Source organism: Schistosoma haematobium, chromosome ZW (assembly GCF_000699445.3).
Source record: "Schistosoma haematobium chromosome ZW, whole genome shotgun sequence".
NCBI lineage: Eukaryota > Metazoa > Platyhelminthes > Trematoda > Strigeidida > Schistosomatidae > Schistosoma > Schistosoma haematobium.
Window position 1 is genome coordinate 85,700,029 of NC_067195.1, and position 13,331 is coordinate 85,713,359.

At 33.6% G+C, this 13,331-nt stretch overlaps 2 protein-coding genes across 2 annotated transcripts in view; one reads left to right on the top strand and one right to left on the bottom strand.

Moving 5' to 3' along the window:
• The window catches only part of MS3_00010517 (uncharacterized protein), a gene marked incomplete at its 3' end in the record, with an annotated part of 72,341 nt that extends 60,397 nt beyond the window's left edge, over nucleotides 1-11,944 (top strand). Inside the window, exons 18-20 of the mRNA XM_051218893.1 lie at nucleotides 2,019-2,171; nucleotides 9,848-9,950; nucleotides 11,733-11,944. Of these exons, the coding sequence (XP_051072742.1) occupies nucleotides 2,019-2,171; nucleotides 9,848-9,950; nucleotides 11,733-11,944 (468 nt within the window). The remainder of the gene's footprint in view (nucleotides 1-2,018; nucleotides 2,172-9,847; nucleotides 9,951-11,732) is intronic.
• EVI5_1 (ecotropic viral integration site) overlaps nucleotides 1-13,331 on the bottom strand; it is a 78,199-nt gene that overhangs the window by 607 nt on the left and 64,261 nt on the right. The window lies entirely within an intron of this gene.

Below are 13,331 nucleotides of genomic sequence, written 5' to 3' on the forward strand. Positions count from 1 at the left end.
GGAAATATCACAGTTACATTCACTCTTTTACTTTACCCTAATTCTATTTTCTGTACTATTCTAAGGTATTAGTTTTTCAATCTTAGTTATTTCGTATATATCATCATTAAGAATTGAATTAATGGTTTCCAACATACTCAATATTACTCAGTTTTAGTACATGAGTGAGTGAAAACATGGAAGTACTGGACGGACGTCTCGTCCTATTGTGGGACTCGTCAGCAATGTGCATTCACTATCCCGCTCGCGGGATTCGAACCCAGAGCTTCTGGTCTAGCGCGCGAACGTTTGAACTCTAGAGGTTAATAATCTACACAACCCCATACTGATACGTTACGTAATAATTATATAAATGACATGTCAATTATAAACTAAAATTGAGTGATTGGAAGAAAGAGGATTATAATAATCAATAATCACACTAGACCGACAAGTCCTGGGTTGGAATCTCGCGAGCGAGATTATATCATGTTGAAGATACATTAGTATTGCATAGCAAGCGTATGAATAAATGCAATCGACTGAATATTGTAAAATTTACCTTATGTAAGAGAAAATCCAAACGGCCAGAAATAAGTGACTACAGTGATAAGAATAAAATGAGTAAAGCGTAGTTAATAAAATAAAATTAGTAATCTAGGAGACAGTCTAAAGAGCAAGACATAGTGATGTAGTAAATGCTAGAAAGACTTTTAAAAACAAGGAAAAAGTTGTAAGATGCACAAAAGGAATATTTGTCACCAAGGCAAGGAGAGATTGATAACCATCTTCGTTTGAAAATATAAATCAGATTCCTGACACTTGATAGTAACGGCTTCAGCAAACTTCAAAAGACTGGAGTTTGGTTGTTCATGAACCACTTGGATAAATTGCAAGGTATCAATCTGATGTCCTGTATTCAAGAGATCTTTAGTAATTGCACTGTTTAAAGTCATTTCGTCTTTTGTTCTAAGTATTTTTGAAGCATGCTCAATATAGCTGTTTCGGCAGGTACACGTAAATTTATAAACACAGTTGACGATAACATAATTTAATCAATTCTGATTCGCCGAAGAGATGACTTGAATTATGTTATGAAATGTCAAAAATTCCATTCTGTTCCTCACTGAGATACTACAAATATTACTTACTTACTTAAGCCTATTACTCACAATGGATCATAGGCCGCTAACCAGCAATACTAGAAATATATTTCTTGTTATTTTTTGTCAACTTCATTTGATATTATTCCTATTTGTATTGCCTTGAATTATATTTTCTGGTTAGCGTGTTTTTAACAAGTTGGTTTTCTACAGGATGGGGTCGCTAATCCTATGCTCAATCCTTCTCCTCTATCCGGGCTTGGGACCGGCAGTAGCCCCAAAGGGTCTCCAGGCGGAATCGGCCAATAGAGATGATTACTTCGCTGCGAACTGTCTTTTCATTTTATCGCTTTATAGGTATTTGTTAAGTCTTGTATTGTTTGTAACTGACTGATTGATTTAAAAATATAGTAAAACCGTTTATAATATATAATCATCTATTATTCTATTCCATAAATAATGATTTCTACTATCTAAATACTGTATTCATATTTTAATGGTTGAAATCATGAGTCAGTTGAAGTTAGACCACCATGGAAAACCTGAAAGTATTGAGCCTCTGTTTCGTCCTATTGTGGAACTCCTCAGAAGTGCCCATCTACAATTCCGCCTCCTGAGATTCAAACCTAGGATCTATCAGTCTCGTGAGCCAACGCTTAACCTCTAGACCAATAAGCTGGCATCCAGTGGTGTTAATGTCTAACTTCAAATGATCCATGAAATAGAGTGACACATCAACCATTGGTGATCAGTAAGCTACTATTTCACAATCGAATCAATTGAACTCCACTGATCACTGTTTCTTACTAGAACTCCAGGAAATACCCCTTGATCCCAGTCACTATTGAGCATATGTTGATGAATATCAGAAGGGGTTTTGTAGATCTTATAGTAATTCTAATGTATTATATAATATTGAATATTTTTTTGTTTTAGAAATTATCGAAAAAGCAAACTAATGCATTTCAAATGGATTATATGAATAAATTTATCAATGAAATTGATTTATTGAATATGAATGAAAAAAATATTTATACTTATGGTTGTCGTTTAAATACAGTAGGAATTGAAAATGCTCGAATCAATGCAGTAAGTTACTAAGATGGATATTGATTTTTTAATTTTCAATAATTTTCCTTAAAAATCGATTAAATTTGGGATGAATCGGGTAATTTGAGTTTTTGATATTATGTTATTATATACTATACTATATTATACTATGGATATACATAATAGTTTAGTGATTGAAGTATTCAAATTTCTTGTGAGAACTTGTGGTCTGGGTACCCTGCTAATGTATCACGTAATGATACCGCCAACTGGAGTTCAGTGATTTATCGATCGGATCAATGACGCGTAGACCCGTATGAGCAGTCCACAGTCCTTATCGGTCCTGCTTCCCGCCTAGCTCAGCCAGTTAATTTTAGAACGTCAATCTCAGCCTCTCCGATATGAATCATTTAATTCAAACATACTAGGTTTATACAGCAAACAGAAAGACAACATCGTATCATAAAATAGGAAAAACATTTGTACAAAATTTAGCCAAATGTAGCTGTGAATAAGGGAAATGGTGATTGATAGACAGGGCATAATTCGAGAATGATAAGAGGGACATGAATATGAACAGTTTAGTTATTTAATAATTATACGATAGAAATATACGTATACCATTGGTCCATAAATGGATCCCAAAAGTTACAATTCATTATGCTTATATACTATACGTTACTGTACTATACTATACTATTGATATACATAATAGTTTAGTGATTGAAGTGTTCAACTTTCCATTACTAAGTTTGAGGTTTCATCTTAAAACAATCATCAGCTTCACACAAGTTGGATGGATCTAAGTCGATCAAATGACTCCGTACTTAATATACAAGTTGATAATAAGTACAGAATTGTTATGTATTCAGTGTTGCGTATTTGTATGTGATTTGATAGTTTTTTGTTAATTTTACATAGTTTACTGTAAACATTTGATAGTGAGTGATATATAGACACTATCGGTCAGTCAGCAATAACGTAGAACTTCGTACAAACGTACATCAGTTCAAGTCGCCATAACACATTAGTACAGAGATGCAGCTGTCGATTCAAATCCCATTGTGGTAGAGGTGGTAAAAGTATATGTAATAATCGGAAAGATTACGGTTTGAAGACATTACACAATGAGTATAATCGAGTGAAGTAAATTTGGAAAGAGCAAAATAGAGATAATGGTGCATTTGCACCATTGCCAGCGATTTCGAGCCATGTCATTCACGGTCTCTAACCATCGGTTGCTATCGTCTCGCCGATCCCAACCAATTGTCAATGACTTCATGGATTTGTGCCATATTTTGATCTTACCACCCCTAGCTTTCTTCCAACCTACTCCAACACCATTAAACACTATATTGAAATGATTCAGAAGAGATTTAATTACAGTGGATGCTTTTCGTTGGTGCCGTGTTTTTTCATAAGCTGGATAGTTTAATTTGAAAGCTTTGTGATCATTCCATTCAAGATGATGTTTCCATGTAACACATTTTTCACTGATCTTATTTCAACAAAATAGTTTATATTTTAATTTTCCACATTATCAATATCTATGTTTCATTGACTGAACAACCATGAACAAAGCGAGTAAATAACCCAGATTCAATTTGAACGAGACAAATAAAGGTGTGGTAAGTGTTATGAAAGGTTAAATCTTATGTATATACCAACCTTCATTCAAGATCACCAATATTAAAGCTTATTGATTAACAAAATATCGTCTATCCGCCAAGTGATAATCAACTTGAGTTAATATACACTTGCTATGAAATCAACTGTTATATTTCATCGTGGTTGTTCGGCTATTGATGAAGTTCTGAGAAGATTGAAAGTCACTTAATGCAGAATAACAATAATACATACAGAAATCGTATTTAGAACAACTGTATTGATTCGAATATTTAATACAACAGCAAAATGTTCTAGCATGTTACAATATAACTTAAAGTTTCTTGTATTGGTTAGTATGAGGAAGATCGTCAATACTTCTCAACTTTTCCGTTTTGCATTCTTCAAGCTGTCGATCAATCGAATCCTCACGCAAGTAATGATGAGCAGTTTCTGGCTTTAACCAACTGGTTATTTCTTTAATAAATAATCTTTACTATCGATTCTACGATATTTGATTTCAACGTTTGTGCGAAGGTGGTAATAAGGAGGATAAATACGGATGAAGTTGGATGGTTTTATTTGAATAACTCGTTTATTCAGAAGGGAAAGATAAACAAAACATAGAAGAAAACTATGCCAACTCCACTTGATAAAGTGCGACTCACTACTTATAACCAGAAAAAAAAAAGCTTAAGACATGCGATGAATAGTGTAAGTGATACACACACATAAGCCCAAAGAAAGACAGTTAAGGCTAATAAACGAATATTTGACGAGATCAAAACCGACTCAAGAAGAATAAATAAATCGGTCTATTCTTGATATGACGGGATAAAAAGGCAACTATCAACAAGACAACCACCAGTCATAACTATTCAAAAGTTAAAATAACCCATGTATGCTAGATATAATACTATTGCAACATTAAGCCAACCTTTTAAACTGAGGTGTTATGAACATGTTAGAATCCGGATTTTAAATGTCTATGTTGCTTATTTGTTGACTAACGCTTATTTTCCTTCTTAATCTGTCGAAAAAATATGAAGAGCAGTACACAACTTCAAGGATCGAAGTAAAGTTGCGTAACGATCAAGAAGTGAAAGAGAGATGATAAGATAGAACCAAATATATAAGGAATAATGATTACGGTAAAAATGAAAAGTTTAAAAAACATGAAGGTGGTAATAAAAAGTAACAATAACCGATTATGTGAACGAGTGAAGTTAGTTATTAGAGTCATTATATTATGACAACTTAACGCCACGTTTTTGGACATATAACTCAGGTTTGAAATGGTGAATTGCTACCGGTTCTACAGCGAAATCATCTGAGACATTGTTGTTATATAGTTGGATTTTTGAATTAAGCTAACTAATTTTAAAAAAATAAACTGCTTAAACATTCCTTTCTGTCAAATGTAAATCTGCCTTTTTGATGGAGTTTTGCTTTAGTCAAAAACCAAACCAATGAAAGATACAAACAAAATAAAGAATTAAACAATGACAGGTTTAAGGTCAACAAGAACCAATTAACATCGAGGTCTAGAGGACAAGCTGTTAACCACATGTGGAGAAATTTGAACACTTCAATTCTATCTGAAGTTTGTGCTGATGATGTCATTCGTAAGAACGATGAAAACTCCACGACCAAAACATCCAGCTCAGTCAACAAAACTCTATCAAAATCATCCACCTGAGCTACAAATCTTCACCATCTGTAAATCTGCCTATAGTTTCAACTGAAATAAATGATTATTTAAATTATCTACATAATAATCTTATATTAATAATGGTCATTGTATGAGGTCCACCTATTCATCTAATTATTATTATGAAATAAAACCTACTTATTTGACGACTCCACTTGGAGCCCCCCTGGGGCTACTGCCGATCTGAAGCACGGACAAAGGAGAAGAATTGGGCATGGGGTTAGCGACCCCATTCTGTAGAAAACTAACTCGCTGAAAAAGCGCTAACCAGAAAGAACTTATTTGACGCTTATTATCCCAGTTGTCAACAATCGACATTAAGTTTCACTACAGAGCACAAAGAATGATGATTTTTTGAGAATATATGTAATGAAGAATTCCGAGTATGACTTTTTAATTTTAAAATAAAAGCGTTTTTTTGGTATCTAAAACTTATTCAAAGTAAAATCTATCGAAAATTTCCCAAGTACTACCCCTTGAATAGACTATCCTCTGGCTGCTTGAAATAGATATACGAGATAACATTACTATAATGAAAATAAAAATTTGTAAACAAATTTGAAGAATTACAGTATTTATTGAGAGCAGAGTTTTTATTTGATCACATAAATACTAGTACAAGAGGGCACTAGATACATATGCCCTACACAAATCTCATTTGATTTGTGTGAGGGCGCCCAAACCGAAGTAGATGATTTTCCTAGGAGGACACACCCGGAGCCTTCAACTTAAAGATCTCGTCCACAAGACAGTGGAGCATCGTAAGGAGATGCAGTACCATGGTAGCCGGTTCCCAATTATTGGTTCATACGCCATTTATTCCCTCAAGATCCTGGAGCCAATGTGCACTATTGGTTTGGAATCAGTGTTTTCCAACTCCCCTAGGTGGACTCTCCATGTCCACTAACCCGGTTAAACGCCGGACATTCGCTTTTCGTCCTCTCAATTTCGTAAACAACACTCCCGCCACGAGAAGGCAGTGAGTAGGACTTCCCTGGCAGAGGCTATATACGCATGGCCATGTGAGGGCATTTGGAGGCAGATTCTTCATTAGACATTTAGAAAACTACATTTTTGACTGATTGCAGAGCAGAAGGACAGAAGACGAATCGGACATGTTTCACATCATCAAAAATATTATTCCCCATTTCAATTCTCACCTTTACTTATATGCGCTTTTTTCATGATAGCCCTTATTCATGTGTACCCTTTTTCATTTGCTCTTTAGAAAGAATACCATTCTACATTACTTATCACATAGATTGATTAAAATGTTTACATCATATTTATACAATTTTTTTCCACTTTATGGACACTTGGATAGATATGTGTGTATTTAACATGCTTATTCAACTTCATATGATGCATAAATATGTGTGCACGTACCTGTGTGGATTTTTCGGTGTTTATTTAAAGTAAACAAATTAAAAATCGATAAAAAAAATTACAAAATTGGTTTGTATTAAATAAACAGCACTAGAAATTCAGACACATAGATTATTTGTTCTGATCTGAAATGTATTGTGCTTGCCTCGTAACTTCAATATACTATGTCTTACCCCCCCCCATGGGGGGTTAAGAAAAGCAACTTGCATACATATTTTTACAGAGAGAAACGAATAGGTTACTTCTCAAAAGAAGTATTGATAATGGTAAATCTTCTGACTGAACGCTTGAATCGGTTTTCTAAGCTCTTCTAATAACCACAGGCTAACTCTACACAACAACTTGAATACGAGAGGAAAAGCACGAAACATGGTAAGGAGGCTTTACTTCAAAGTTAGTTTATGTACAGAAATTGGAGGTATTTATAGCTTTTCAGATGGCTTCGGGCTTCTGGAACCCTACTAAGCACAATAGCAAGATTGGTAACCATCCAATCAGAAATGTGACACGTGACTTCACTTTCCAGTAGTTTATGAGAAACGCTTATTTAATGCTGATTGGACTAAACGTTTCCAGGGGCTATTTAGGCTTTTTTCAAGGAATTTTCTGGACCTCCCCAGCCCCTTTATCCTTTCTTCTTCGAGCCTGTTTGCAGCCTGGTGACTGGCTTCCGACGCCGTTCCGACTTCCTTGGTGTCCTGTGACTACGAATTTTCATCCTATTGTTCTCCATTATGTCCCTAAAAGTCCTGTCATTATACTATCTGTAATTATTCCCAGTGAGAGACTCACTTGCCTATCTACCGCATTCAACGTCTTTTTCTTCTCTATGGATTTGGTTGATGAATCTAATCCACGTTCCGAAAGTCCCACCCACTTTATACAAAATGTTTCTTATTCTTTGTCTCAGTGAAGTGATCACAATAAATTAATCACAGGCTGTATATTTTAACTTTTTGGTCACACATTGATTAACTTTTAAGTACCATCAAAAACCGGGAACTAATAGGAATCTATATCGTACCACTATGGAACTTTTAATCAGTGGGACTCACGACATCTTCAGGAAATAGACCAACGACCTTCAGATCCCGTGTTTTAAGTAAATAAATATACAAATCACATGGTGGACGCATAAACATCAAAACCACTGATATAACTTTAACCATAAACAATTTCCAATATAGTATGCCGACCATTCAAAAGGAATGATGACAATTGTCACACTCCCAGCGTGTTTGAAGCCCACCAACAGTGATTTCTCGATAGTTCTAATGGTTGAACGTTCGTCACAACACCTGAAAGTTCTGATTTCGATCCTCGATATGGTTATAGATAAATCCTACGGAATAGTCCCGTACTAGAATGGAACGTTTGTCCATTGTCTCTTGGTTTTCATTGGTACCGCAAATGAGATCAAACTATGACGCATACTACTCACAATCATAGATTCCTTTGAAAATAACTAAATCCGAGATAAATGTTTTATAAAGAGCTGTTAATGATAGCAAACATGGCTAAATTTCCATCCTTGATACATCTGGACACATGTTTCTAATCCTTTATTTCAGTCGTATATAATCTGAAATGCTGTATGTAGAAATTTAAAATTTCTCTTGCAGTAAAGAAAAATAGTAACGCATTTCAAATATTTCAAGGATACTCCAATGTGAAAATGATTCGACTAATATGTGCATTGTAGAACCTGGAACATATGGGTTCCCATATTACAATGAAATAAAATTATCATAACAAATCCCAGAGTAGTAGAAATAGTTACAGTGTCTGTGGTAGTAAATAATACTAGACATAAGTAGTACGATTTGACAAGCGAAAATGAATTCGAAGAATAAAAAAATAATACGCTGATTTTAAATATGAAGATCTAATGGTATGGAAATAATAAATACATGATTCACTGTGATCGAAATTGAACTATATCAGCCAGTCTCCAACTATTGGCTACGACCATAGTCTGAACTTATTAACATGTCTCAGTCCAACAATCAATGTTAATTAATTAATAATTAGAAAACACAGAAACAGTAATTTTAAAACTCTGGATATCTAAACAAAGATGGATAGTAAATAAAAATAATATATTTGTAATATCCCAATGAGTAGAAAATTGGATTTTCTGGCGTTTCGTGACTTAGTGTAAGTCACTTCTTCAGAGAATAAATAACCAAATTAAAATTAATCCAATTCACAATTTCACACTATCATATTACAAATTTAAACTCTATCCTGTCTTACCATAAAGGTCACACAAGTTTTCATTCTTAAACAATGCACATATACATACACACACAAATTTACATACTTATCACTTATGAATCACCCTGACAGAAATGACAAGACATCAACTTGTTCAGACCTGTTTTCGTTTGATGCAATATTATTATTGCATTGTTCCGTTGTACTATTTAAACTTGGATTAATTTTAATTTGGTTATTTATTCTCTGAAGAAGTGACTTACACTAAGTCACGAAACGTCAGAAAATCCAATTTTCTACTCATTGGGATATTACAAATATATTACTTTTATTTATAACAATCAACCCAATGCTCAATTTATTCGAAATTATCAAATCAAACCTTGGTAATGACACCTACAAAGATGGATAGTGATTAGCAGTGGAATCCAGGACACGCATTTCTTTCTATTTGGGACTCGTCAGCTAGATATACTTGCATCTCAGAGTTGATATTTACTCTGAGACTCCAACTCAGTACCATTCACTTCAAACGTTATTGTGTATATCCACTTAGCTACTGAGTCCTTGCTTATGCAATAAGGGTGAAGTTTTCAGTTCACTTGATATTGTTTACTTGTATCTTCCCACTGGATATCTAAATAAAAGTGACCTATTTTTTTTTGTGTTTAGCATATATCCCTGCAGGCTATATTATAGTTACTAAGTATATCCACCCCCCTAATTATTTCTTCCTTGTTAACCTTTCAGCATATTACAATTTATTTATTATAATAAATTCTTATTAAATATTTAGGGTATTACAAAACAAGAACAAACTATACAACATATTTGTTCAGATTGGGAAAAGATATTGAGATTTAAATCAATATTAAGAAATCAATATCAATCTATAAAAGGTTCGATTGATTTACGATTTGCAATGTGTATCGATTCAATGAATCATAAAATGTTATCTACATCAAATGAAAATTTTCCCTATATTTTATTCATTTGTTAAGGTAGTTAATTAAGGTAATGATTAAGGCATTGATTGTTGTTGTTTACGTAAATCTGATCAACAATTGGTTATTGCATACTATCTGATATTCTTTCTTTAACTATTTGCAACATTTTGTATTGCTTCAGTCAGTCAGCTAAAATATAGGACCAGGCACATATATCCATCGGTCCAAGTTGCCACACCTCATTAGTACAACAAGATGAACACCTAACTCATAGAAGTAGTTAATTCAATGGTGGTAATATATAAAAGAAAGATTGCATATAAGGATATAATACAGGAAGAAAGAATTAGTTGGTAGAAAGAAAGATATGAAGCAATTTTAATCTCTTAGTTTAAGGGAAAACAGAGAGTGTATACACCTTCGCCATTGTGATCGATTCTGAGCCATGTCACCCAGAGTCTACAATCATTGACTACGATAGTCACGCGGACCCCAACCAAGTAGTCTGCATCTACCAACATGGCTCAGACTAGAAGTTAGTGACTTCAAGCATTGATTCCACGTTTTGGTTTGGCCACACTCCTAACTTTCTTCCAACTGTCTCCAACACTAGTCAGTATTACGCGTTGTGGTAAGTGGTGTTCAGGCATACGTACCACGTGACCCAACCATCTTAGTCGATGAAGTTTTACAACGTCATCAACTGACTTTACTGATTGATATAACCAGCGATGTTATTATTGATCTGTTCGGACTGTAATTCACCTTCCCTTAGGTTCTAAATATCTACTTATAATTTCACCAATTACTAGTTATGATTGCCAATGTTGATTGAATTTCATGGACAACATTCTAATGAACTTAATTTAATTTTAGATGGTTAGAAAAAATCATCAAACATGCTTTACTCGTCACTTATTGTAGATTTCTAATTATTTAAGAGGTCAGGAAGTATCTCGAATAGTTCAATGGTAATGTCTTTGATAATGGTTCACATCTCTTTCAAAAACAAAAATACATTGAAATTTTCAACTTCCATCGATAGACCTTACTGATGATTCCCAACTAACATGAAACTAATCAATTGTCTTCAATAAAATACATTGCAATATCAAATTATCGAAACTAGTAATCATTTTATAATTTGTTTAATAAAATTTAATCAACTCTAAATAGTAGTGTATTGACCAGAGGTTATTTCAGTTATGTTATTAATGTGGCCTATGTGCCCTGTTAATGTATAACGTGATGATACCGTCAATTAGAGAACATTGAATTATCGACTGGACTAATGATGCATAAAACAAGTACGAGCAGTCTAGAGTCTTCACTGGTCCTTCTTCCCGTCTTGTCCTACCTGATGGAGTCCAGAACACCAATCTCAGCCTCTGAGATATCAATCATTTATTTCAAGCATACTGGGTTTATATACAAACCAGACAGACCATATCGTAGTATAAAATAGGAAACAACACCTGTACAAGATTTAGCCAAATGTGGCTGTGAATGTGGGAGATAGAGACTGATAGACTTGAGTATAAGTCAAGAATGGTAAATCGTATCATAATAGTTCATAGATCAAAATAAAGCTCATAATTAGAGGGACATGAATATGAATAATTTAGTTGCTAAACAATTATACTCATAGGAATATAACAAGTTACTATATACATCTTCTATTGATTATTTATACCCATTATTCATTTATATATTTGGTTGTTGTTTTATGATTAGTTATGATCACAAATAATGAAAATAAAGAAAAGAAATTTATTCAATCATCTATTGAGCTTTATCAATATCTTATCAATATAAAATTAAATATCATAAAAGAGCAATGTATTGAACGTGATCAATTATTGAATCAATTTCTACCGGAATTAATGAAAAAATTTAATGAAATTAATCAATATTTTTACAATGATATTAACACATCCAAACAATGATAAGATGATGCAATCAATGAATGATTCAAAAGAAAATAGAGAGAAAACATGACAAGGAACATAATGATGGTGATGATGATGACGATGATATGGAATAGGTTAAATGAATATGTTTCAATTAGATGGAAACTATTTAGTTATTTTGTTTAATAAAACAAAACAAAAATAATAATCATAATCATAAGACATTTGTTTATTGACTTTTTTTTAAGACTCAGCAGTTCGCATTCACGATCCCACCTTGCAGGAATCAGTTGTTTAGAGGTTCAGCGCTTGCGCGTGAGACCGAAAGGTCTTGGATTCGAATCCTATGGGTGAGATGGTGGGTATGCATTTGTGAGGAGTTTTATACTAGGACAAAACGACCGTTTAGTGCTTCAGTTTTTCATAGTGGTCTAATTTTAATTGAACCATGAATTCAATTATGTAATTACTACAATCTCCACAAAAACCCTATTCCGGTAATAATCATCATATGCTAACTAGTGACTGGCTTCATGAGGTATTTCCGGGATTTCTAGTGACAAGTCGTGGCCAGAGAAGTTCAACTGTGTCTATTGTGAAGTAGTTACTCGATCAAGATAATGGTGGATGGTTGCACAATATCGTGGATTGGTCGAATTTTAGACATTAACACCATTGAATGCCTTAGCAGTGGTCTAGTTGGTAAGCATTCGCGTACGAGACCGAAGGGTTCTGGGTTCGAATCCTACGGGTGGGATCGTAGATATGGATTGTTGATGAGTCTCATACTAGGACAAAACGACGGCTTACTGTTTCAGAGTTTTTCATAGTGGTTTAACTTTAATTGACTCATGAACTAAATTATTAAATTACTACGATCTCTACAAAAATCTCCTTCTAAATATATATAATTAGACAAAATTTAATAAAAGGGAATGTAATTAGTTCATAATCGTAGAAAAATGTTTTGATATACTGAAATAGTTTGATATCTTATAATTGCTTTTTGATTTCTTCAAGAAACTTGAGACGCGATAATGAAACGAATGTATACTTTGCAAAGTTTAGCAAAATTCATCTTTATAAAGTTGTTAAGACTGGTTGAAATTGATAAACATGTTTTTGTAGTGGAACCTTACGATGGGTATATTATACTATGAAAGTTAAGTTATAGGGAACACTTATTAGATGGCACCTGAAGTGGAAATTACAATTTATGTAAACTTCATGTGATTCAAAGCATTATTATGAGTGTTTATTAATGAGAAAAAACTGACCTTGATAGCATCGTTGGGGATCTAACTTCCAATGACGATGGTGGAACCTAGGTCACAATCAACTTCAGATATTTACTTAGAGTTAAAAGTTGCGTGATGAATAAGATGAAAATAATGACTTATGAAGTCTGATGCGAAATTTGTTG